This window comes from Musca vetustissima, unplaced genomic scaffold, assembly GCF_032173495.1.
Source record: "Musca vetustissima isolate MV318-11 ecotype Yass unplaced genomic scaffold, APGP_CSIRO_Mvet_v1 utg47347, whole genome shotgun sequence".
Taxonomy (NCBI): domain Eukaryota; kingdom Metazoa; phylum Arthropoda; class Insecta; order Diptera; family Muscidae; genus Musca; species Musca vetustissima.
This window is the reverse complement of record NW_026875196.1, coordinates 60,613-88,573: the sequence shown is the minus strand read 5'-3', so window position 1 is coordinate 88,573 and position 27,961 is coordinate 60,613. Positions and strand designations below refer to the sequence as shown.

General features: G+C 34.8%; 1 protein-coding gene across 1 annotated transcript; it reads left to right on the top strand.

Moving 5' to 3' along the window:
• The first annotated feature begins 20,603 nt into the window (after positions 1–20,603).
• LOC133337686 (fork head domain transcription factor slp2-like) lies at positions 20,604–22,130 on the top strand. The gene is made up of 2 exons (XM_061545892.1): positions 20,604–20,904; positions 21,001–22,130. The coding sequence occupies exons 1-2, from the start codon at positions 20,679–20,681 to the stop codon at positions 22,128–22,130; spliced, it is 1,356 nt and encodes a 451-aa protein (XP_061401876.1). The 5' UTR covers positions 20,604–20,678.
• Positions 22,131–27,961: the final 5,831 nt, after the last annotated feature.

The window sequence follows — 27,961 nt, the reverse complement described above, 5'->3', positions numbered from 1 at the left end:
AATGAACCACGAGCTCTACAATTTATACGCAGACATCGACATAGTCAGTCGTATTGAGCTGCAGCGACTACGGTGGCTAGGCCATGTTGTGCGGATGAATGAAGAAGCCCCAGCTCAAAAGGCATATAAAAATGAGCCTACGGATGGTTCCCGTAGAAGGGGAAGGCCACGCATTAGATGGAAAGACCAAGTAGAAAACAACATCTTGGAACGTGGTCTTCCAAATTGGTGGACTTGCGCACAAGACCGGCGCGCTTGGAAATCTTTTTTAAGCTCGGCTTATGGAACAACCGTTCTGTAACAAGCCAGCTAAGTAAGTAAGTAAGCACATTTAAATTCGCCCGATTTCATCTCAATGGTCATCCAAGGATTCTATGACCGTTCTATCTACAGGATATTGTAGATATTAACATGTCTTGCATCTACCCAAAGTGGTAAAGGGTATCATATAGTCGGCCCCGTCCGACTTTTGAACTTTCCTTACTGGTTTTATAGTTCTTATGGGTGAACTCGCGGCACATATTAGCTCACTATTTCATCGGGTGATGAAAAAAGGTACCCTAGGTGGCACCATGGGAGGTCAGTGTCCACAATTGAGATGTAATAGAGACCAATAAAAGCCTGGACTTCGCCATGTTAAAGCCAATCAGAGCTTTTGCTTGGTATCTATCATGCCCTACGCCACCCATGGGTCGACTTCAAAAAATATTTTTAAAAAATTCACGCCTGTAAAAGTGACTTCAAAAAATATTTTTAAAAAATTGACTCTTCTAAAAATCTTTTAAAACCTTTTTTTACAAAAAACAATCATGTACATATTCAAATATCTCACAGTGTACCAGTGTGTCTTAACGATTTACTTTTCGTCTGTCAACAATGATAAGGACGATGAGTGAAAGGCTTAGACAACATCACCATCATCAACTTGTTAGACCAGTCAGTGACTTACTTGGCTGACGGATAAATTGCACATACACACACACATATGTCGGCTAACAGACAGACATAGGAGGCATGATAAATGCCTTTTTGATGGCTTTATTATTTGCTTATGGGTTCACACATGTTCGCACACACGCACACTCTCACACATATGCCTACATCTAAAGTTTATATTTATTCAGGATACAAATTTTGCAGTAGCATATTTACATACAAACACACATACGCACGCATACCTACATACATGTGTAGGTAGTTCGGATTAGAGGTGTATGTTTTATTGATCCTAGCCATAAGTCGGTTGTCTGCCTCCGTTCTTCTAACAACTGCTGGCTGACTGATGTTGCCTCAATAATCCTGCGGTTAAATTCTCATTGAGAGTTGAGAGAATTTGTTGGCTTCAAATGACAGCAATCACTTAGCCGGAAGCACAGTACTTCTGAAATGCCTGGATGACTGCAAATATGTGGTGATTATTATGAATGTAACAGAATGTCAATAAACCAAACTAACAACAACAACAAGCAGACACCAACAATGATACTGTCGGACTTTAATACATTTACAATAGTGTCCCTGTTATTCGGTTCGTTTGGTGGGTGTTTATTTGCGGAACGTTTAGTAAAGGGTTAAAACGGTTGATAAGCAAAAACATTCGAAGATCTTCGGTAGGCATCGGGATCTGGGTGTTCATCCTTTTTCTATTTAGAGTTTTCTTTAAAATCTGTTATTCATAAGTAATGGTTGATTAGTTGAAAGGGGGTAGCCTTAAATTGTGGATTTGGTCACAGCTGGGAAAATCCCCCCATTCGCCTAGCAAAATCGTTTCGTTTTTTTTTAATTGGAAACGCTGCCAACCGACCATAACATTTAACATCAAATTGGAATGCATGGTTAAGTGTGGGATTAGTACGCATTTAACTCTTTCATTGGCACTCATATGTGAAGAGGATGGATGGACGGATGGATTAGACTGAAGTGACAAATAATGGGTATTTCAATAAATTCGATGTGTACACAAATTCTTACAATATTTATTGAGGGATATGTATAATGAATTTCCTTGTTTTTGTAACAAAGAAAATAAAAAACATGTATTTGGAAAAAATAAAATCAAACAATTGGAGATTATTCCCTAACCATCGCCAAATTGTTATTTTCGAGAATGGGTTATTGTTTTATATGTCAACATCGCTAATAGCAAATAATCTGTAGTACTTGAGTTTTAATTAATTAATTTTGGATAGAGAACGATCAATTTCCGTTCGAAAATTTTGAAACAATGAAAAAAGTTATGTCTATTGGGAAATATATATTCATATCCCTGCAAAATAATTTTTTTCATTTGAAAGTTCGAAATGAGAAATTATAACCAAATAGAATATATCGGTCGATGTTTTGGCATAGTCCGGTATTTTGGTATTTCGAAGATTTAGCCGATGAGGCTGACATTTGGTATTCCGAGACCTTAGAGCGTGATATACGTCGATGCAGATAAAACGAAAAATAGTTTATCATCGAATACAAATTTGAGCGAAAATTGTTTATGAGAAGATCTCGTTTTTATACAACAGTAAACCAAAGGATTTATAGATTGTTAGACGGAGTCTACAGTCTTCTACCTTCTATTTTAATAGAAAGTGGAATAGCTGGAGGAGGATCGACAGTTTATAAAGAATAAAGAAATATATATCGCTGCAGAAAATATGCAATATAAGTCCCAATCCAAGGCAGGTTAGGTATTTTCAATATTAGGTCTTTTGAAGATTTTAGCCGCATGTTCCGACTGGTCTTGTTATAAATTGGAAATCCGAATTGTATTAATTTTTGATTTGATTAATTTTCCACCTTTTTTAAATTCTAGTTAAATTTTCCAACCTGAGTGTCTCATACTTTCTCAGATCATAAACATCCAAATAGCAGAAAATGTACGATGTTTTTTTTTCTTGTTGTGTGGTGTTCGGATTCTGTCCAGGTCAAACGCCGGAAAAAAACATCAGGACATCAGGAAGGTATCTAGCACATATTTTTTACAATGATCCCTGAATACCTTAGGAGATCCGACGGAACTTTTGGTGTATTTATTAATTATGTCGAATATCGGGTTCATATTCCAATATTTAAATATTATTCCGCATCGATCAGAGTAAATTATTATGCACTGTGATAAGATTAGTTATTAGTACTCCTAGGATGTTTGGTATTGTAAATAGGATATATCGGTTCACGTTTTGACGTAGCCCCTATTTAACGGTACCCCACAATATTCGGTATTTTAGGCGCGTTTTCTAAACGAAGTGGCTGTAATTTGGTATTTCGAGTTCTCATTGTACCGCACATCTCCATACCAAAAATGACTAATATTGACCCAAATTTCAGGGTATCCCCCATATAACGATACCCCCAGAATTCGATATTCTAGGGTTTCGGACACGTTTTTCTACAGAATTGGCTGTAATTTGGCATTTTGGGTACTTGTTGAATAACACATGTCCGTACCAAAAATTATTAATATTGACTTAAGTTTTATGGTAGCCCTCATATACCGGTATCCCGCAATATTCGGTAATTTGGGGGGTATTGGACCCAATATCTAACCGAATTGACTGTAAGTTAGTATTTTGGGTTCTCATTGTCCATATACCGAAAATTATTAATAATAACCCTAGTTTCAGGGTAGCCCCCATATAAGGGTACCCCCAGTATTCAGTATGTTGGCGATTTTGGACACGTTTCCCAATTAACTTGGCTGTAGTTTTATGTAAGGTACCGCCACATCTCCACCCTAAATTATTAATATTGACCCAAGTCGGTATTTTGAGAATTTTGGAATACTATCACTATCAGATACTTTGAGACTTTCAATTATTGTTCAATCCAGAAGCGTTTTTCTGGAGTAGCATAAACTTAATTTTAAATTAAAAAAATCAACTTTTATGCTGAGGGTTCTTCCCAGTGTAAATGTAAAAAACCACCAAATATCAAGACCGGCAAAATCAAAAAAATGCGCACAGCTCCAACTCTTTTTCGAATGTGTTCTTTATTATTTCTAAAAACTGGACAAATTTAACAAATAACAAAAGTGAGAAGAAGAATACAAAAAATGCATCGACAGACACACATGCAGATCGGTACCTCTACTTGAGTGCATTCTGCAATAATGTATAATTGAGTGAAATATATATGCTGTTTGTATTTCTAACTATCATTAGAAAGAACAGCAAACAACTCATTGCAAATATTCGTTTTCGATTATTTACTTAGCTATGCTTACGGCCAACGAAAGCAGAGAAAGAAATATTAACAAACGCGAAAAAAGATACAGTGGACACCGATCAACATGCAACAATGTAAATAGTAATAATTTTGACGATTTTAATAATTACAATTGATAAATTAAGCATAAATTACATGAATTGATGACAATAAATATGCGTTGACCTAACATACCGGCCCCATTGAAAGGACACTTTCAATTTAAGAGCATGGCTAATTTGTGAATAGGTCGACGAATAATTCCTTTCTTGGTTTTTACTTCGGCAACTCGTATTCGTCCATCTCCTCCACTTATAGTTTCAATAATTCTACCCATTAGCCACTTCTGAGGAGGAACATTGTCTTCGTGTACCAGCACTAAGGTATTCACAGCAACATTTGGGTTGGAAGACGTCCACTTGTTTCTCACTTGAAGCTCATTGATATATTCATGAGACCATTTCTTCCAAAAGTGCTGTTTTATCTTAGTAATTTGGGCCCAGTGATCAAGATTATTTACGTTTTTGGACGAGAGGTCAAGCTCTGGAAGAGATCGCATCGAACAACCTATAATAAAATGGCCTGGTGTGAGGGCCTCTAAATCGCTCGGATCCGACGACATTGGCGATATAGGTCTCGAATTTAAAATAGCTTCTATCTCAGTTAAGGCAGTGGCGAGTTCTTCGTAGGTCAAGCGAGTATTTGTGAATGTACGAGTTAGATGACCCTTAGCAGATTTAACAGCTGCCTCCCAAAGACCACCAAAGTGGGGTGCTCTGGGTGGAATAAAATTGAAATTTATGAACTCATTGGCGCAGAAATTAGTTATGTGGTTTTTGTTATCTTCATCAAACAAAAACCTTTTCAAATCTTTGAGTTTTGTGTTCGCACCCACAAAGTTTGTGCCATTGTCGCAGAAAATATCTGTTGGCAAACCTCTTCTACCTATCATCCTTTTTAGAGCGCCAATAAAGGAATCGGTGGATAAATCCGACACAGCTTCGATATGAACAGCCTTTGTTGCTAGGCAGACAAACACCGCTACATACGTTTTGTATGGCACCTTTCCTCTGATTCTTAAATACGTGTTTATGGGACCACAGAAATCTACAGCACATCTGGCGAAAACTCGAGAGGGATTGAGACGATCAGCTGGTAAATTTGACATCATTTGTTGTAATAGTTTTGGACGATAACGTATGCAGTGTGGACAGCGATTCACAATAGTACGACAAAGATTTCGTAAATTTATGACCCAAAAACGCATTCTGACAAGAGAGACTAATGCCTTCGGACCGGCATGGTAATTTTTAATGTGAAGATATTGAATGTAACATTTAACAAAGTTGTTTTCCTTCGGCATAATCATGGGGTGTTTTTGAGTTTCAGGAACATGGGCAAGTTCGAGACGACCACCAACTTTCAAAATTGCAATTCCACTCGAATCGTCTATAAATGGATTAAGGCCCTTAAGTGGGCCCTGTGGATCCCTTTTCTTGACTGCGCGTTTTATGTCATCTTTGAAATATTGTTGTTGTACGTTCCAAACTACAGCTAACAGAGCGTATTCTAGTTCTTGGGGTTGTAAGCAATCAGAATTTAAAAACATTGATTTTGGAGAAGATAAGGAATGCCAAAAACGAAATATCCATGCAACAACTCTAATTATCCTTATGTACGAACTGCAGCCCTCGATAAATTTGCTTATACTATTAGGTTGTATCTCCAAAAGAAGTGTAGTTTTCCGTTTTTCTTTATTAACTTCTTCGGGATTTATTTCATTACATTTGTTCATTGGCCACTTATCTTCATTTTGTTTGAGAAAGTTTGGACCACCAAACCAAATCGACGACGTCAAATCCAATACAGTTGATCCTCTAGATACAATATCTGCGGGATTTAAATTTTTTTCCTCACGTATTTTTCAAGGTCCTATCACAACATGAGTTTTCTCCCAGGTGCCCACATTAATTTTCGATATTTTGATTGCCATCCACATGGAGGAGGCCGGGCCGAACTTAATATCGTTTTTACTTATTCAAAATTTATTAATGTTAAAATGGAAAAGGACGACTTAAGCTTAAGAATATCGATATCATGTCTTTGGAAATCCTATATAAAATTTTATGAGCGACATTTATGTGGTGCATTTGCCAAAAACTCTAAAAATGTTCCCATGATACGTCTTAATTCTTAAAAGCAATTTCCAACACCTATACCATAAGTTTGATTTTATTGCATATGTAAGAGAAGAAAAACAAAGTATGCAAAGGAATATAATCGGACGGGTCAATACTGTTACCCTATACCCATTTTGACGTGGATCCATATCCTGTCCACGTCAAAATATTTGTCTTTAGCGAATAATCCATACCTACGACCTATATTGTTGACAAGTACTAAAAGACAGACAGATGGACATACATATGCAGACCGATGCAGCTACTCGGAATCAAAAGTGGTGTTATATTGGGTACAAATACAAATTTTTATGCGTTTATGTTTAGTATTTTGGATTCTAGTTGGCTAACAAATCGCAAAATTGTACAGAAATTTGAAGAGAGTGGAGCGGTTACAAATATTGTAAGGCTTGTGCATCATCGTTCCGCTGAAAATATCGCTGCTGTATGTGAAATTGTTACCGAATACCCAAATGTGTCGATTTCTCGTCATTATCAGGAATAATTAGATCTAAAGCTACATCCATATAAGGTGCAACTCATGCAAAATCTGAAACCATCTGGCCAATTGCAACCATCTGCCGTGACAATGTCAAATGGTTTAATCTTCCAAACTTTATTCTGGCATAGTTCAAATATTTGGTTGTACGAAATTTAGTTCAAATCGGATAGGTCTGTTACCATGTTGTTTTACATTTTTCAACAACATTTTGACTATTTTGTGTGGGATTTTGTATCAAATCGGACATTCCAGAGTTTATTGGATTCAAAAATGTTGACTATTTGTGAGGGAGGTACCAAAAGGAGTGGACCAATGGGTTCCAGCTACCAACAATATACAGGCATAATAAGGATATTATGACCTGCAAAGTTTTTTTTCAAATAGAATGCTCTATTTGCATGATATTATAAAGTTTATTTTAAGCACAATTTTGACCACTTTGTGGGGGGGGGGGGGGGTACCGAAAGAGAGGATCGATTTCCCCATCTTCGAAACGATTTTAAGTTTCAAAGAATTATTACGATTTGCACCGTTTGTATCAATTCGAACATTCTATTAGTTTAATATTGAACTTATAAATATTGAAAATATATGGTACCTACTTTTTTTGGGGTGAGGTACAAAAAGGAGTGGGCCAATAGATCCCTTCTTCGAAATTGATCTCTACTAATTTTGCATTTTGATTTAATTCAAATCTGCACTAATTCAAGAATGTCCCTATTAAATTTCAAGTGAAAATCTCAACAACTCTTGAAGATATAGCCGATTAATTGTGCTAGCATCAAATGACGGCAAGAGGGCTTCTCAAACTTTAAACGCATTCTTCTCCAAACTGCGTTTTGCGAATGGCGGGCACGATAACTCAAAAACTAATAACACAATCGATTTAAAATTTTGAGACGTTTCTCTGTGAGTGTATAGCTATCGTACGAACTAGGATAAATCCATTCGGTCAAGATCTCCTTATTTTCCTGCTTGATTTTTGATCGAAAATAGATGATATTCCCAAAAACGTCCGCAATTTCGTTAATTTTTGAGCGAAGTCAATTCATACGAGAGCCAGACATGTACTCTTAGTTTGGGGAAAAAGAAATCCTATTTTTATATTAATTATAGGACTTTATTTGACATGCTTCGCATGATTTGATGCCATTTTAAAGGTAACTCCATAATGCCCAACTCATAGAAGTCCTGCTCTCTATTTGAAAAAAACTCTAGTAGTCGATTTTCACAAACCTCCCTAAATACCAATTTTTTTTATCATTAAAGAAATTTTGCAATGCAAGAACCTCTCCTGTTGGCCAATTCTGGTCAATTGCTATCTTCAAACGGTCCAGTTTGGCGTTTGGCCATATGAAAGCTACTAATAATAAATAATCTCCTTCCAGTCCCACCAAATGCATAGCTGAACCTTCCTGTCAGTTAGTCCTGGTTTGGCCAATATTTGAGGTGCTTCACCGCTCTTTGACCACTATCGTTTTCGCTCAGGGTTATCGTATGTGATCCATTTTTCATCTCCAGTCCCATCCCTTTAAGAAATGGGTCTATCTCATTCCGTTTGGCCAAGGCCTCGCAGATGGAAATTCGATCCATCCTATTTTTTCTGTTAATTGGTGTGGCACCCAAACATCGAGCTTCTTTATGAATCCAGCATTGTGTTTACGACAGTTTTATTGTCGATTTTTAGCTCCTGGATGATGTTACGACTGCTAACATGCCGGTCAAGTTCGATCATTTCCCCGATTTTATCGATATTTTCGATAATGGACTTATTTTTCCCCAACCTAATATTTGAACTGTCACGTTTTTTTTTAAATTCATTTAAACTTATAACAGTGACAATAATTACGAAAATGATTTTTAGAAATGTAATCCGAATGACGTAATCTTTTTAAATTTTCAAACACATAATTATGTAGGCATATTCTGTAACTTTTAACAAATATAGATCTCTTGAATATAAACAAAACACAAATGGTATCCCAAATCAACCTAATAAAAAGTTTTTATTTTTTCTTATGAAACTCATAAATTTTCTTTTTAAAACTCATAAATTTTTAATTTCATAACTTCTATTGTAAATGTGCCCTCTATAACTAATTTTCAATTACAATAAGTCCATCCAGCCATTGTCTTCGTTTGAGGTCTACATAATGATGGCTTAACGGTCTTCACTCACTCACTTCTCCTTCTTCGTATTATTATTATTAGTTATATAAACGTAAAGCAATTACAAATTAATTGTTCTCGCATGAGAAACAAAACAAATTTGACTGGGGGTGTCCTCTTTATGAAAGCTTAAAAAACAATTAAATATTCATTGAGGTTTTGGGTCATCCATCCAAGCAAACAACCATCCATATCCATACAACCAACTATTCGATCGTTTCGTTCCAAGCATTTCAGAAATGACATGTTATGATGATAATTAGATTTTCAACAAAACACACACACAAAATTTCAAACAAATATCAATAATAAAATGCCGACACGAAAATGAAAGAAAAAAAGCAACACTTACTAACGAAATGCCACGAAAAAAAAACAAACACATACTTTCTCATATATACACAAAACAATAAACAAATATAAAATATTTAAACAATTTGTTCAACATTAAATAATATTGTATGACCACGACGCTCTACAAAAATACCTACTACTCGTTATTACAACCCACATATAAACAACAACAATTTGATTGGAAAACACAAAAAAAAAACGCACAGACGAGAAATATACTCCATTTCATTTAAACACACACCCATATGTACTCTCATTCACTGCATGCATAGCACTTAAGCCATCCATATATCCCCCTTCCCCCTTATGTTTGTACAAAAGTTGTTATTACGTTTCTGTGCCCCAATGAGAGTGGCCGGATTTGCTGCAAGTGTATGGTGGGGTTGTTGTATAAAAACATTCAATTATTTGATTGGGGAGCAAAAATGAAAATGTGACCACAAAACAGCATACAACAAAAACCCCTCCCATTGTGGTTGGTTGAAATGCCGTTGCCGATGCTGACGTCGCTGCTGTTGCAGCTCCTCCGTTCATTGCTTTGCCTTTTTTGTTTTGCTTCCCCCAAATGGGTATGTACACAACAAACAAAAACAATATGGCGTCAGCCGCCACATCTCTTACACCCAATATTAAATCAAGCAACAATGAAAGTGTTGTTGTATATCGGGTTCTTCTGTTGCTAGTACTCATTCGAATGAATGGGTGCTCTTTTACAGAGATGATGTTACACAAGTCGCAAAAAGTTTGCACATAACAAATAGGTGATGTGGAAATAGTTACAAAAATAATATTAAATGATATTTTTTAAAATGTCAGGGATACGGAAATTTGGGATAGTTCTTCAAAAAAAAAATAATAACACGGCTAAAGCTGTGATAGGCCTTCAAAAGGATAAAGTCTAGCTGATGGTCCTGTTTTGACACAGATAGACCTAAGTGTTCCTATTACGTTATTAATTTTTTTCTTAAAGAAGTCCATAAATCCGGAACCCGAGTATTTACCCAAATATTGAGTAAAAACTCCCCCATATAACCGTACCTCCCGATTTAAAGCATTTTCTTTTATCTATTATCCACCTTTAATCAAACTGGCTGTAATTATGCACAAAGAGTTTTAAATCTGTACAAAATATCCATGCCAAAATTTGTCGGAGTAGGTTCACGTTTTCTGATACCCACCAAACTAAACTAAGAATACCGTTAAATTAAAATAACCAGTGAGCGTCAGTAAAGTCGGACCGGGCCGAACATTCGATACCACGGATCTCTGACTCTCTGCGGATTTTTATTCCGAACCTGGACAATAGTTTGTGATAGTTGTACCCTGTTGCCCGATTAGAGGTCAACAGCTTATAATTGTCGTCTATAGATCGACACAAACAAATGTTTTCGGTCCACTTAATCCCAAAATTATTATCTGATCATCACCGAAAATTATAGGCGTAGTCCTTGGCAATAACTGGATCCTCATGGAACAATTCAAAGCGATCAGCGCTATGATTCCGCCCTCCAGTGTGGTAATGTGTTACTAAAAACTATCTGAATACGTAAGTACCTGTAAATATTAAAGTGTAACAGCCACATTCGTGTACATACAACAATATAATTGAAATGCCGACCACTCCTCTTGGATATACTACAAATTTCTCGGGTCTATGTTCTTCTGGAATAAAAATACACGCCATAGAATACAAATTTTACAATTATTCACACAAATGTCGGGGTCCATTTGGCCCGCTAAATATTGACCGATTTTCATCAAAATAGTCATGTTTATTCCTTGGCCAGATCTTCTTCCTGGTGTAAAATTCCATGGTGTTCAGGTCATAATTGTGGCCTATAGAGCGACCAGCAAAACAGACGTAAAATATTAACCGATCTTTATCAAATAGATAGAGGTCCTCTTTGGTCAGAATCTGTCCTACATGCAACATTTCGTTAATATTGGTCAGCTATAATACCCTGCCAACATAGTTGTGTAGGGTATAAAAAACCAAAATACATGTTTTAAGCCGTAAATGAGGGGTCCCTCTGTCAGGGAGTCGGAAATTTTGGATATGTATTAAAAAATGCACGATTATAAGCTGTGATAGTTCTTCGAAAAGAACAAATCCAGCTTAGGACGAATATACATAGATATACTCAACTGGTCGTGATATGATGATCGATATACAAAATGCTGATTTAAAGTAGGTGTGAAGGCTTCGAAAACTACATTTCAGGCTTCGTTTTTAAATATAAAAAGTAAAAAAGCGTTAGTCGGTGTTTCCCACAGATATATACCCTCAGCCTATGTTTTGCGGAGGTCTACGGAATTATGCACAGGCTTTATTATTTTTATAAGGAGAGAGTGAAAAGAGAGTGAAACGAATTACAATTTGAATCGCTTGATATATGATTAACAAATTTATAAAATTTTACCACTGGGTGGGACGTACCAGAAGGTGTACCCCGATGGGTCCCATCTTCGGACATAAACTAAATACGATGAATATATTACGTTGTTTAAAGTTTCTGTGAAATTGAATATTTAGTTCACTTCATATGAGGTGTAGAAGTTTTCAAAATGTTGGCCCTTTTATGGGGGAGGTACTAGAAGGAGTGGAATGATAATTCATATCTTTCAACATTATACAGTCATGGTTTAAATATTTGGTTTTGCTAAATTTAGTTCAAATTGGATAGTCCATTCTTGCTATGCTATAAAATTAATATTGAACCGAATGTTGCCATTTTGTGGGGGAGGTACCAGAAGAAGTTGACCGACGGGTCCCGTCTTCGGAAATAACCTAAGCAAGATGAAATTGTTCGTGCAAATATTAGTTCAGATCAACATTTTGATCATTTTGTGTGGGAGGTACCAGAAAAAGTGAATCGAATCTCCCATCTTCGAGCTTAAATTAAGTTTGGAACAAATATTACGATGTGCAATTTGTTAATGAAATCGGTTACTCCCTTCGAGAGTTATCGTGCGCACCAGACAGACGGACCGACGGGCATTCGTAAATCGACTCCAAATTGTCTGAAACGGATTTGGTCCCAAGAAACATGGAGTATACAACCAATATTTCGATGAGTCACATTTTTGCCGTACCAAAGTGTCTATACCCCCAATAACCATAAGGCTGGGTGTATAAAAATTTCACCCTCCCCGAACCCGTGAACTACTGCTGGAAAATCAGGCTCAAATCTTCAAAATACATCAATATGCAGAGATTATCACAAGCGGGCTATTTTAACACATGGACCAACATTAACAAATTTCTGCACAGTTGTTTTTCATCGTTGTTTTTCTATCCAGAATACATATTTTATGGGGACTCCGATAAATATTTCGAAGTATTATACATTAACAAACACTATTTTAGGTCAGTTAAATCGTCAAACATTATTCAATGATCTTCTTCAGGCTGTATTAAGGCTTTCATACTTGTGCTGCCGTAATCATTTTCCCAGCAGTGAACTGACTGTATGGGAGTCAGTGACACTCTCTATTCTTGATAGTCCTCCCTACTAACTTTATTGTTTGTTGATGAATCAAACTGTGGTCAGATAGTTGACACAGTATTGTTGTTAACCACAGTCTTGGCTTATTTATGGATCACTTTACTCAGCTTGTCGGATGTTGCATAGTCGAGATCTTCTTCATAGTGCTTCCTGACTACTTTATCGTAAGATTGCTACTCCCCCTTATTGTTTGGATGTTCCTGTTTTGATTTACAGAATATTACAAGCCTTTAAAGAAGATTTCGCTCTTGTTCTTGATGGATTTTTAGAATAGTCTTCTTTGATTTGGGTTGACTCAGCTTTCTTCTCTTATATGCACTCTGAGAAGATCACGGTTAACCTTAACCACTAGCTTTGCATTTTAGATTTTCCGATTCAATCTAGGCAATTTTCAATAGTAGTCCTCACTGGTAGTGTGTTATTTGGATCTATGAAAAAAACTTTATGTTCTTTGCGTTCTTGAATATTTGCTTTTCGTTTTAAGAAAATGCGAGTGTATAGATTCTAAAGATAGGTGGTCACAGTATATAATTGTACCATGATCTGCGCCCTATGTCAATATTCCTTTACGAAATGTTACAATTTCTTTCAATAAATCCTTATATTTTTATACATTTTGTCTGTAAACTTCTTTCGCCAACTGTTGCTTTGTGAGTTTGTAAAACTTGTGGCTTTCGATGGTGGTTGTATCCATTTCTCCAGTATGTGGTGGATACCGACAAACACGATGTTGTTGGTGTCTTTGTTTGTTGCACTCATTTGCACTCACGTTCAGGTATGTAATTTTTATTGTGTGCTCCTTTTGAGAGAAGGAGGTGGCAATAATATGCCAAAGCATGACGACGATGATGATGTAAAGAAAAGGGGATAAAATATTGGCATGAATATTTCTTTAAATTTAAAAGCCGGTTTGATAAAATTCAATGAAGATGTTGTGTAAGACGATGAACAAAAATGCAGAGCACTATTGAAGCACAGTAATAAAGTAGTAATAAATTACAAGGTAATATGAGAATGTTAATAGTTTTGTATTTGTGATCAGACAGTTGTATGTACATATGCATGTATACATGTGTATCAAAGAAAGAAATCACATATTTTTTTGTTATTCATGCGTAATTTATAATGGAGGTTAGCTTGTATTACGATATGTTGTAGCAAATTGATACCAAGAAATGGGTTAGAAAGGCAATAGAATAAAAAAATCCAATATTCTGGCTGAGATAGTTCCGCAAAAATATGTTTATATATCCAATCTTCTAGCTCGGATATTCCTTCTGGCTTGTATAATGGTTGGACAGCTCTTTAACAAACTATATTAAGTAATCCATGTTTGTTGTAGTTCTTTAGCACATTTAAAACGAATTTGAATTGGGAATGTCCTTCAAAAATACAAGCTATAAAAATAATATATTTAAAAAGAATCCACGCCTTTTTAAATCCTTAAAAATATTAAAAAAAATCCACGCCTTTTTAAATCCGTAAAGATATTTTTAAAAAATCCACGCCTTTGAAAAACTTTGAAAAAAATATATTTAAAAAATCCACGCTTTGGAAAATCCTTAGAAACATATCTGTAAAAAAATCCACGCCTATTCAAATCATTCAATGCAACATTTAAAAAATATATTTAAAACCAGTGAGCGGAGCAGTATAGTCGGACAGGGCCGACCATATACCCCACACATGATACCCTACACAACTTCCACGAAAATCTAACTTTTTGCGGTTCTATATTCTGAGCTTGGCAATATTTCGCGATATTTGCATCCTCTTGACCGACTAGAGGTCAACAAATATTACTAGTGTTCAGTACAGCCTTTCTAATCTTCACCGTGGGTTGTGTTGTGATGTTCGACTTTCAATTGTGGCCTATAGATTGACTCGAAAAAACACAAAAAATTATGTTTTCGGTCCACTTCATCCCAAAAATTATTATCTGATCATCATCGAAAATTATAGGTGTTGTCCTTGACCAGCTCGTTCGGCTCTATATTTCCGCCCTCCAATGTGGTAATGGGTTACTAAATAATATATGAATACGTAAGCACCTGTAAATATTTAGATGCAGCTCCCACATCCGAGAACATACGACAATATAATTGGTATCAATTTAAAGGTCTACCACTCCTCTTGGATATACTATAAACTTCTCGGGTATATGTCCTTTAGAAGTAAATATATTCGCCATAGAATATAAAATTTGTCATTTTTCACACAAAAATCAGGGTCTATTTGGCCAGCTAAATATTGACCGATCTTTATGAAAACAGGCATGCTTATTCTTTGCCCCGATTCTCTTCTCCGTGTAAAATTTTGCGATGTTCGGGCCATAATTGTGGCCTCTGGAGCGACCAGAAAAACCGACCAAAATTAAGTTTTTCATTGGCCAGAACCCACCCTACATGCAAAATTTCGTGAAGTTTGGTCCATAACTTTGGCCTTTATCGTGTTTATAAATTATAATGGACAGACGGACGGACACACATGCCTAGATCCACTCAGCTAGTCGAGATATGACGATCGGTATACATAAAGGTGGGTCTAGGACCAATATTTCGCGCATTACAAACTCTTGGGGCTGCACAAAGCTATAATACCCTGACAACATAGTTGTGTAAGGTATAAAAACCTCGTCTGGGGAAAATACTTATAAACATGTCTATAAAAAATCGACGCCTATCAAAATCCTTAAAAATATTTTTTTTTAAATCTACGTCTATTAAAATATTTCAAAAAATAGTTGTAAAAAATCCACGCCTACTACAGTCATTAAAAAACATTTAAAAAAATGTATGCCTATACAAATTCAAAATTCTTCAAAAAAATTTTTTTTAATTCACGCCTATAAAAATCCTAAAAAATATTTAAAAAAAATCCCAAATTTAAAAAAATATATTCTTGAGAAATTCACACTTATCGAAATTTAAATAAAATTTTTTAAATTAATTTTTTTTAAATATCTACAAAAGTCATGTCTTACAAAAATATTTTAAGATTGGCCTCTAAAATTATTTAAAAAACAATCCATAATAAAAACATATGTAGCTTAGCCTTTTATTGCCAACTTTGTTGAAATACATTTGCCAAAATATCGAAAATTATTCATAGTTTATTTCAAAGAAACCTTTTCATACAAATGAAAGCCATTTAAGATAATAACATCAAAATGAAATAAAATTAAGATTGATATCCACAATATTTAAACATTTAAATTAACAGATAAAACAAACTCATAATTCAAAATTGATAAGCATCGAGCGGCAACTAATCAAACACATTAATCAATATCCAATAAATAAATAAATCAATAACAAAAATATAGAGATAACAAATTTTCGAAAACGAAATAAAAATTTAAAAATATACAGCGTAAAGTAATTAATTAATTAAATTGACATGCATTTAACACGAACAACAACATCAATGAGGCTGACGAAAAACACACATGTCCACAAAGGCAAATCAAACGTTAGCCGCCATTAACATTGAAGAGAGAAAGAAGGTAAGGTAACCCCCACCCAGAAAAATAAAACCAAAAGTACAGTGATAACTAACACCACACTTTAATGTACAACGGACGACGACAACAACACCGCCACCACCACAAACCTACCAACCAACAACATCACCCAACCAACCATACATACATATGTATTTTTTCCTGTAAATGTATTCTTAAATTTCCCATCATCATCCATCCATCCGTCCGTGGTAGCAAAATGAAAACCGAGCTACATCAGTTTGCAAACTATGCTACAAATTATGGAGCAACAAACAAAAACATTTACACTTTTTTTGCGCTACTACACACTCTCTGTGCGCCTGAAAATAAATCCAGTGTTTCGTTGTTGTACAACATCATGGCCAACCAACCAAAAAAAAGTACAGAAAATATCAACAACTTGGCTGAGAGGCTGGCTGACTGGCTGCTTGGATGACTGGTAGACAGAGAGGCAAACGTAAATGTATTATATCAGAACGGCAGTAGGAAAGCCACAATAAACAATTTTTTTTTGCTATGGGGTGTTGGGTTGTCACAAAGATGTGACGTGTATTTGGCGGCGGATGAGGGAGAATGTGCAGAAAAATATGAAATATGGTTGGGTACGACGAATCCAATATACCTTACAGCAATGTTTGTGAAATTCATCAAAAAAATTCGATTGACCCTAATAAAAGTCTAAAAATTTTTTTAAAAATATCGCCTTTGAAAATGTGTCAATAAAAATTTTTAAAAAAATACACCGCTTTGAAAAAATACTTTTAAAAAATCTATGCCTTTGAAAATGCCTCAAAAAGTACTTTTAAAAAATCTATGCCTTTGAAAATGTCTCAAAAACAATTGTAAAAAAATCTACGCCTTTAAAAATTTCTCAAAAAATATTTTTAAAAAAATCTACGCCCTTGAAAACTTCCTAGAAAAATATTTTTAAAAATTCCATGCCTTTTAAAACTCATTAGAAAACCAGTAAGGAAAGTACTAAAGACGGCTTGGGCCGACTATATGATACCCTTCACCACATTGGGTATATTGCACATATGTAACCTTACAATTGCATGTCAATGTTCCCTCGAAGGAATATACTCATGCCTTGATACACTCAATTCGGTACGTCGCACTGTTAAAAATTTAATCTCGATCAGACACCCGTTCAAAATACATATGGAAGATAGCTACATCTGCACCAATTTCAACAAATCGCAATAATGTCATTCAAGTCTCAATCTGAATCGATTTTCCCGAAACGTACCACACAGCATTCTAGACTCAATTCAGTACGCTATGCTAAATTTCATGCAAATCGAAGGATATATAGGCACGATTTACTTAAAATCGGAGGAAAGTATATATGGGAGCTATATCGAAATCTAAACCGATTTTCCCGAAACTTACCATTCATCATTCCTGACTCAATTCAGTACGCTGTACCAAATTTCGTGCAAATTAAAAGATATTTAGGGACTTTGGTGCATCATTTCCATAAAATCGGACGAAAATATATTTGGGAGCTATATGTAAATCTGAAGCGATTTTCACGAAACTTAGCTCACATCATTTTAGTCTTAATTCAGTACGCTGTGCCAAATTTCGTGAAAATCGAAAGATATTTAGGGACTTTGGTGCACCATTTACCTTAAATCGGACGAAAATATATATAGGAGCTATATCTAAATCTGAACCGATTTTCACGAAACTTAGCACACATAATTCAAGGCTTAATTAAGTACGTTGTGCAAAATTACGTGCAAATCGAAAGATATATGGGGACTTTGGTGCGTGAAAATTCGGTAAAAAATATTTTTTAAAATCCACGCTTTTGAAAATTCTTTAAAAACATATTTTTAACAACGCAAGCCATTGAAAATTCCTCTAAAAATATTTTTGAAAATCAACGCCTGTTGAAATTTTAAAAATTCTCCAAAATATGTTTTTAAAATCTACGATTTTAAAAGTTTTTCATAAAAAATGTTTACAAAATATACCTTTTGAAAATTTCTCCAATAATATTTAAAAAAAATCTACGCCTTTCAAAATTTCAAAATTATTTGATGGAATTATTTTTTTTGTTTTTCAAAGAAATATTTTTAATGTTTTTCAAAATATTGAAAAAATGTATTTAAAAATTTTCGATTTTTTATATATTTTTCATATCCCCGTCAAAAGCATAATTTGCAAAGAATCTGCGCCTTTGAAAAATTCTCCAAAAATAATTGTATAGTCTTTGAAACACTTCTAAAAATGCACGATTGTTGAAAATAATATAAAAAATTTAAAAAGTTAAAACTTTTTAATAGTCCTTACAAAAATATTTTTAAAACCCCACGTCGGTTGACATTTTAATACATTTTTTCAATAATCCAAAATTGTGAAAATCTCCTGAAAAAGTATTTTTAATCCACAAATTTATTTAAATACAAAATATTTGTTAAAATATCCACTCTTGTGAAAATTTTTCTAAAATAATTTTAACAAATACAGACTCTTAAGCATTTGAAATTTTTTCATGAAATATTTTATGAATATAAAAATTATTTTTTTTTTAATAAATTCACGCTTGCGAGGTGTTACAAACGCCTTAATAAACTTATTTTACCACCCATTCATCTAAACATTCATCACCGGAGGAGAGTCCATTTATACAAAAACAAAAAACGTATAGCAAAACGAAAAACATCTGCAAAATTAAGTGAGCAAATAACACGTTTCAAATAAAAAACAACAACAATAAAAACACTAACAAACATCAGTTCAACACCGGTAACTTAAGTAATGCAGCAGCAGTAGTACCCACAAACAACAACAACAACTACTACGTATACACAACAGTAATAATAATACCAACAATAACTACATTGTTTAATACAAACCAGTTAAAGCAACAACCAAATGGAGCAAAAACAAACAAAACCAAAGATAAGAAGTAAAAACAACAACAACAACAAGACATATACCACTACTTTGCCTACTCACTCACTCTCCTGCTCTCACTCTCACAAAGCAATATGGAAGTCATTATATGTTGTATGGATAAAACAACAAGAATAATGTTACTCACACCCTTGTTGTTATAGAATGGGAGAGTAAGACCGAGAGAGAACGTAGTTGTTGTTTGTATATCTCTCTGTTATGTGTGGCCAATAAGAACAATGAGTAACCGTTATGCTTAATTGATTGTCTGCACATAAACAACAACAAGACTGTGTGGAACTTATGTTCCACTGTTGTGATTGGTCGAGAGAATGACTCTCACCCCAAAAGAGATAGGGAGAGTTTGTCTTAGCATATGAATGAGATAGCTAGTTTAGTTGGTTGGTTTGTAGTTTTTTGTGTGCACACAACAAAACTCTCCACAGAAAAGCCTTTGTATGATGAAAAAAAAACACTCCCTTTGCTTTGTTGGTTTATCGGCTGAGTGTGTGTGTGTGTGCCTGTGTGCACATGAATCAATGCCAGCCAGCCAGCTTGGCAGCCAGTAAAAGTCACCACCACACCGATCAATGAATGTGTGAAGTGTTAGTCTACAAAAATCATTGCACGTAAACGGACGTTGTTGACGTTGAAACGACACCGCCGCAATTCACCGCAACACAACACAAAGGGGATTGCGTAAAACGAGTCACTTTTTTTGTTGATGCATCAGTGAAAAAAAGAAGAAACGCTAATTTTGCTTTTAACGATACGAAAAAAACGAATGAAAAAAATTACTCATAAATGTGTGTTTTAATTGAGATTACAAATGAAATAAAAATTAAATTAATTTAAGTGATAATTGATCAATCCATCAATCAATCTATAACGAAACATATATAGCCAACACTAATGAAGTGGCAAAGCCCTAAAGAAGAAAAATAAAAAAGCAATATTTAGTAATTAAAATCCAACCAAATCCGCTCTAAAAAAGCTTTTACATCAATTGTGTTAGCGGATTTGAGTGTGTCCGTGTGTGTGTGCATTGATCTCGTGTGTGTTTGTGTAACAACAACAAAAACCAAAACATGGTTAAAATCGATGATCCATGTAGTGTTGTTGAAAGAGTTTCAGAACCACATCATCAACAGCATCATCCGCACCACCAACATCATTCTCCACATCAAAATCCCGGTCAGACACATCTTAGCCATCATCAACAGTCTGGGCCAACGAATAACTTGCCACCGTCGCCACAGCAACAACAACAGCAGCAACATCATCTCCATCCCAACCTGCAACAGTTGCATCAGCAGGCCTTGATTGATACCCACAATCAGTTGCAACAATTCTATAAAATGGCCAGGACACCTCATCTCAAGTCAAGCTTTTCCATAAATTCCATTCTACCCGAAACGGTGGAGGACAGCAACAACAGTAGCCATCACAATAACAACAACAGATCGTTAAGTGGTGATCATCATTTACGGCAGCCCTATACCAATCTTTGTGATGATGTTGAGGGGCCAGATGCCGATTCGGATTTAGATGTTACCAGCATGTCACCGCCACCACCCACCGACGGTAGTGAACTTAGCCTCAATAGCAATGAAGAAGGTGGACGTCATCATCACGGTAACCCACATCGAAATCATCATCATAACTCCCACCATCACCAAGACGAGGAAAGTGATCTCGAAGAAGGTCTTGACCCAGATGGAGAAACAGAGGATCTCGATTTAGACGGTGATGTTGATGCCGATGGCACAGAGGGTGATGCCACCGAAACCGAAAGCAAAGAAGGTGGTGAGGGTGGCGACAAGCCCGCCACCGACAAGAAAGGCAATGAAAAACCTCCGTACAGTTACAATGCTCTCATTATGATGGCCATACGACAAAGCCCCGAAAAGCGCTTGACTCTCAATGGCATCTATGAATATATCATGACCAATTTCCCCTATTATCGGGACAATAAACAGGGTTGGCAAAACTCCATACGACACAATCTGAGCCTGAACAAATGCTTCGTCAAAGTTCCTCGCCATTATGATGATCCCGGTAAGGGCAACTATTGGATGTTAGATCCATCGGCGGATGATGTTTTCATTGGTGGTTCCACGGGGAAATTACGTAGACGTACCACTGCCGCTTCGCGTTCCCGCCTGGCTGCCTTTAAACGTTCCTTAATTGGTCCCATGTTTACCGGCTTGGGTTATCCACAATTTAATCAGTTCCTTTATCCTCCCCAGGCTGCGGCCACCGGAGCACCCAATCCCGGCCTGCTGGCCAGTATGTACGGTAGATATAATCCTTTTGTGCCAAAGAATCCCGCCTTACCACCCTCACCCTTTGCTGCGGCCCGGGTAAGTCCCGCAATGGCGGCGGCGGCCAATTATAGCAACATGGAACGTCTACTATCCGCCGCCATGCCTCCGCAAGCGCATCCTGCAGCCGCTGCAGCGGCGGCTGCTGCCTCCCTACCCGCCTCTGATCTCTATCAACGTTTACAATATCAACAACTGTTGCAACAACATGCAGCGGCGGCGGCCATTGCTGCCCATCAACGACATCAACAGCAACAACAACAACAGCAGCAGCAACAACAATTATCATCACTACATCATCTAGCTAGTCCGCCGGGTGGCCATCCAGCGGCTGGAGGACCTCTGCATCAGCCGTTGCAAGTTCTAACGCATTTAGGACAACCGCCCTCCTCACCATCCCATTCAATATCACCGACGGTCGGAGCTGCAGCCTCACCACCCGGTCCAATTTTAAAGCCGGTAACTGTCGTTTCACGAAATAGCTGAGTTTTTGTAAGTTGTTTGCCTCCTAGTTATCGGAGGAATAGGCTGTTTGTAACTAATTTAACTATTAAGTTGTATTTTACAACAACAATAAGAACAACAACAAGGGTTTCTGTGTAAATATTGAGTCGTAATGTGGCAAGATGGCATTAGAGTGGTTTATGGTTTCGCGTTTTTCACATATGTGGAATTTTGGTTCGAAGGACCAAACGGAGGTGTACGTTTTGTGTGAGAGAAATATGAGGAAGGTTTTGTGTTGAAGGTTTATTAAAAATGAATACTTAAAAACATAACATACAAAACAGTAGTTAAAGCATGTGGTCTTTATACATTTTCGGTCCAACTCGAATATAAATCCATATAAATTGGCTAAGACTATAAGTAGTTGTAAAAGCGTTTATAACGGCATATCGATTTGAACGACGGTTTCCCAAAGTTCCGAGTAAAAGTTATGTCCTTTACGTTATATCCTTTATAACGAAATTTAGCTTATAGCGACCAATATCGCCGGTACCTTGACCGTCATTTTAAGCGGTTTCGACTGTTCGAAATATTTTATAATGACATATCAGTGATAAGGACGGTATTCAATAGTCCCGCAAAAAGTTTTACATTGCTAATAACCACTACGGTAGTTGTGAGCTATTTTTCGATTTCGAAAGGCGATTTCGACAGTAAATAAGAATTCATATAATACATAAAGGGATCGTCAAGCTTGTTTAACATTTTGCGAACGTAGATGCAAAAGGTTTTACATTGAATAAAATGGTTCAAATAAACGAACCTTTTCGATTATGGATATACTATTTTCCCATGTGATTACACTGGTCAGTATTACATGTAAATTACGATACGATTTTAATTTATATGGTTGGATATGCCATTAAGACCAATTATTGTAGTTTTCTGAGAAATATTATATTTCATAATAGAATTTGTCGATCTCAAGCTTAAAAATTTTTTTGTTGATCACGTTATTACCACTTTTGACTCAGGTTTTTTTTTTTAATTTAAAGGAACCCACCCATTCTCAGTTTTAAAAAAATTGAATTTTGTTTTTCGATTTGATTCGAATCTACACTGATTCAAGAATGTTCCTATAAAATTTGAAGTCAGCATCAGGTGACGGGAGAAGTGGTTCTTAAACTTTAAACGCGTTTTTCTCGAAACGGTGTTTCTTCAAATGGCGGGGACGATAACTCAAAAACTTATAATCCAATCGGTTCCAAATTTCGACACGATTCTCTGTAAGTGTATAGCTATCGTATCAAATAGTTTGTGGTCAAAAATAGGCGTTTTTCCAAAAAAAAAAAATCAAAGGTCCGGAATTTTTGGATTTCAATGTTCCAGTGAGGAGTTATCATGAAATGGAGAGAATTTTTCAAGTTGCAAAATTTTACATAATCAATTAAACAGATAAATTTCAAAAATATGTTTTTTTGAAAAAAAAAACAGAGTTTAAAGACCTAGTGCCAAAAAGTGTCAGAGATTATTGGTTATGCACCAATCGACGCCTTGATATGTTCTCTGTCGATAATTTTGCGACCGTTCATAAACTTAGGAGTTATTCCCCATAATACAAAAATAGTCAAATTTAATTTATTTGATTTTAATATTATATACTGCTAAGAAATGAAATACTGAATTTTTTCTTATGTTTAATCCGCCATTTCGTAATCATTTTATTTGATTTTTCAAAATCTGATTTGACGTTTGTAATCACTGACCATAGCTCTGCAAAACGTGTTCAAAAATAATTTGTTAAGTTCAACTTTTACAAAAAAATTGTCCATTTTCGACCCATCACATTGAATTTTCTTAATCAGCGTCCCCGAAACCCTTACATGTGATAATTATTTATTTCATAAAAAAAATTTCGAAATTTCGAATTTGTTTTTATCGAAGATGAAAAAATTTGTTTGCTAGTAGAAGGACTGGTAGATATTTAGTTCCTTCCAAAACAAACGGATTCAATATGAATTTAGCAGATTTCCGATTTACTTAGATATTAATAAGGAGTTTATAAACAATGTTAATTAAGGGACCACAAACTAAGTTTAAAAATAAGAAAGATATTCACGGATTGGATTTATCCTAGTTCATACGAAAGCTATACACTCACAGAGTGATGTGTTCGAATTATTAGTTTTTGAGTTGCGATGGCCGCCATTCGAAAAAAGCGTGTTTCGAAAAAAGCGTTTTAAGTTTTAGAAGCACTTCAATCGTCGATTGATGCTGATACAATAAATTGGATATATCTTCAAAAGTTGTTGAGATTTTCACTTGAAATTTTATTGGGACATTCTTTAATTAGTACAAATAAAATAAAAATTTGGTTCAAAAAACAAATAAAAAAGCAAAATAAAATTTTTTGAAACTAAAAAAAAAATTGACATGTTTGGGATGGGTAAATTATTTCTAAAGAAGAAAAACGCGTCACAAAGCTAAAGTTTTGTATTTTTAAGGTACCGCTATAAAAGATTAGATTCATTGCCAATGTATGGCCTCGTGTTCGAGATCTCTCGGCCTTTGAATGGTGCTATTCGGAAACCATAAAAAATTATCTAAAATGATACGTACAAATTTAAAAGTTAATTGCTTTATTTAATCGCAAAAATCTTTTATTTTTTTGGAAATAATGGAAAATAAGTTAACACATATTAGTGTAGAGAAATAGGAAAAATATGTTGATGACTCTCCCAGTCTTCCTCGTTTGATAGAATCAAAGCAATTTTGGAATATGCATAATATGCCTGGTTCAAATAGGACCGCATACATATATCAATATAATTTCAAAGTCACCAGCATCTTTCTGGAACTCATATTTCACTAGAACTACTTCAGACCATATTTTCGCAGAGTGAGAATATACGTCATAAATTAAATTTATTTCATCATTTAACAAAATGCCAATTGGCTTATGACTGTTCATCATACAAAACAGGCATGAAATTTCATTATGTTCGAATTATATATTTGCGGACTGGGGATATATCGAAAACCAGTAGAAGTAATGTTTTTGGCCCAAAGAAACTAAAGGAATCACAATTTCCCACAACCTTTATTTGGGGGCTATGAGAAAAAAATCGACCTTTATGGATTTGTTAAGAAATTGTTAATAAATTACTCTTTAAAAAATTATCTGTTGAATACGTTTGAGACACGAATAAGTGCAAAATATACACAATTTTCTAGTGGCTTCCAATGCACGAGATTATATGGGAAAAACAGTTGTACTTGTTTAAATATCCATAGTATATTGAAATATAAAAAGCATATCTCATACAAAAATGTTATTCGAATTTCCCATTATATTTTCGATTAAATTTTGACTTGATTTGACTGTCAGAAAATATATTAAATATAACTTCCACGGCGTTCAAATTTCTAAAATTGGAAAATATACGAAAAAGTGTAGTTCCCAATTTTATCACTTAAGGATTTCAGCCAACATAAAGAGCGAATTATATTAACACAGTTATGAAATTAAGTTGGGACATTTGTTAAGGGGACCCCCCATTCTCGGGGTCAAAATTTTTGTTGACTTAATTCCAATCTACACTAATTCAAGAATGTCCCTGCAAAATTTCAAGTTAAAATCTCAAGAACTCTTGAAGATATAGCTGATTTATTGTGTCAGCATCAAGTGACGGCTGAAGGGCTTCTCAAACTTTAAACGCGTTTTTCTCTAAACATTTTTTTGCGAATGGCGGGCACCATAACTCAAAAACTAATAACCCAATCGATTTCAAATTTTTACACGTTTCTCTGTGAGTGTATAGCTATCGTATGAACTAGGATAAAGCCAATCGGTTTTTAGTAAAAAATCGGCGATTTTCCAAAAATATTTTTTCAAAGTTCCGCCATTTTGTTAATTTTAGAGCGAGGTCAATTATCCTAGTTCATACGAGAGCCAGACATGTACTCTTTCTAACACCGTTGAAATTTTCGGATTCCGATGTTCCAGTGAGGAGTTATCATGTTAAATGGATATTCAAGAATTGTGGGATAAAAAAAAAATTACATTCGAAATCGCCCGCAAGGATTATCGTTGTAAGCGATGTTAAATATGCGGAAGATTTTTTCCGAAACCTTTGAGAGCCATCGCCATAGTCGTTGAAAACGGTGTCATTATGAAAAATTTCAACTGTTGTTAAATTATTCCGCAGATTAATTAATTTTTTTACACATAACATATTGGTATGAAAACAAAAAAAAAAAAACATTGTTGTTGACATTTCTGGCACATATTTAAAGATGATATGAACTCGGTTGTTTCGCCAAATTTTTAAAACATAATTAAATTCATATGATGATCTTCTAAAATCTTATAAATTCTGCCCTGCTTTTGAAACATAAAAATGTATTAAATCCTCCTCTGAACCTTCTTCATATTTCAAACACAAAAGTCGTTTAGAAAAACCAAAAAACGAACTGTTGTAAATGTATTCATTTTTTTCCAAATTACACATATATACATGCACATGTATATATGTATTAATGATGTATTATAAATAAACACTTTTATCGATAAACAAGTATTGTAAAATGTAAACATGTTATAGCTATACAAAAAATTAAATTAATTTCATTTTTATTTTGTATAAAAAAATTTAACGTATAAATATAAATAAGATGAACAAAAAAATATTTGCCCCAACTTTACTATCTCATTATGTATGTATTTATGTATGTAACTACTTATCTATGTACGTTTTTGTAAGTACATAATAATAATATTTATTTATTGCCTAATATAATTATATAAATAACTACAAAATAAAAATTAAAAGAAAAAAGAAAACAAAAACAACAACCTGTCATATAAGCCTGTAATGTAATTTGTTAAAAAAAAATTAAATTGATATATTGTTAATAGCCACAAACAACAACAGCAACAACTTCATAATTGAATTGTCAAAATTGAAAATACTATTATATATATGAGAATTATATTTAAAAGTGTATTCTGTGTAAATAAAAACAAAACAAATTAATTTAAAGAGCTGAGATGAAAAGAAGATAACAACCAACCACAACAAACAAACAAATAATTAAAAAAAATAAAAATATTTATTATGAAAAAACAAGAAAAAAATCGTCACATTTAAATTCAAGGCATTTTCATTTATTTTGAAATTCGAAAAGAAAAGACAACAAACATCGAGTAAGCATCTCTTTGCTTAGCAACGAATGAAAAGAAGAAAAACAGCCGGAAATCCTTAATAATAATTAAAAAGAAGCACAACTGTTCATTTGTGCACATCTTTGTGGACATATGCCACTAGGCTTTGGGAAAAAATATACATCGTATGGGGGCCGGCCACAAAGCAATCACAACATCACAATCAACGAAGAAAGTTAAGAAGTTTATAGCCGGCGGACTAGGTAGACTATGTGGTACCCTAGATGAGTTGTTAAAAAAATGAAAAAGTCAAATTTCTAGTAATGTTTGGACATTGGTTCTGGAACGAAACTTTTATCATGCGTTTTTGATTGTCCCTTGAAATCTTTGCAGTACGCGGCAATTATGTGAATAATTTGAGGTCTTTCAAAGGGACCTACTTCCTACTTCTATTAAAGGACATCCATTCACGGTTTAAAAAATTCGATTTATATTTATTAATTGATTTTTTTTTTATAGAATTTGAAACTACAGCTAACAAAAACCAGTAAGGAAAACAGTAAAGTCGGACTGGCCCGACTATATGATACCCTTCACCACTTTGGGTATATTGTAAATATGTATCCTAACAATTGTATGCCTATGTTAACTCTTTCTCCAACCTATCCTAACTTTAATTTCATTCGAGCAGATTTACAGCCGTCTGCGT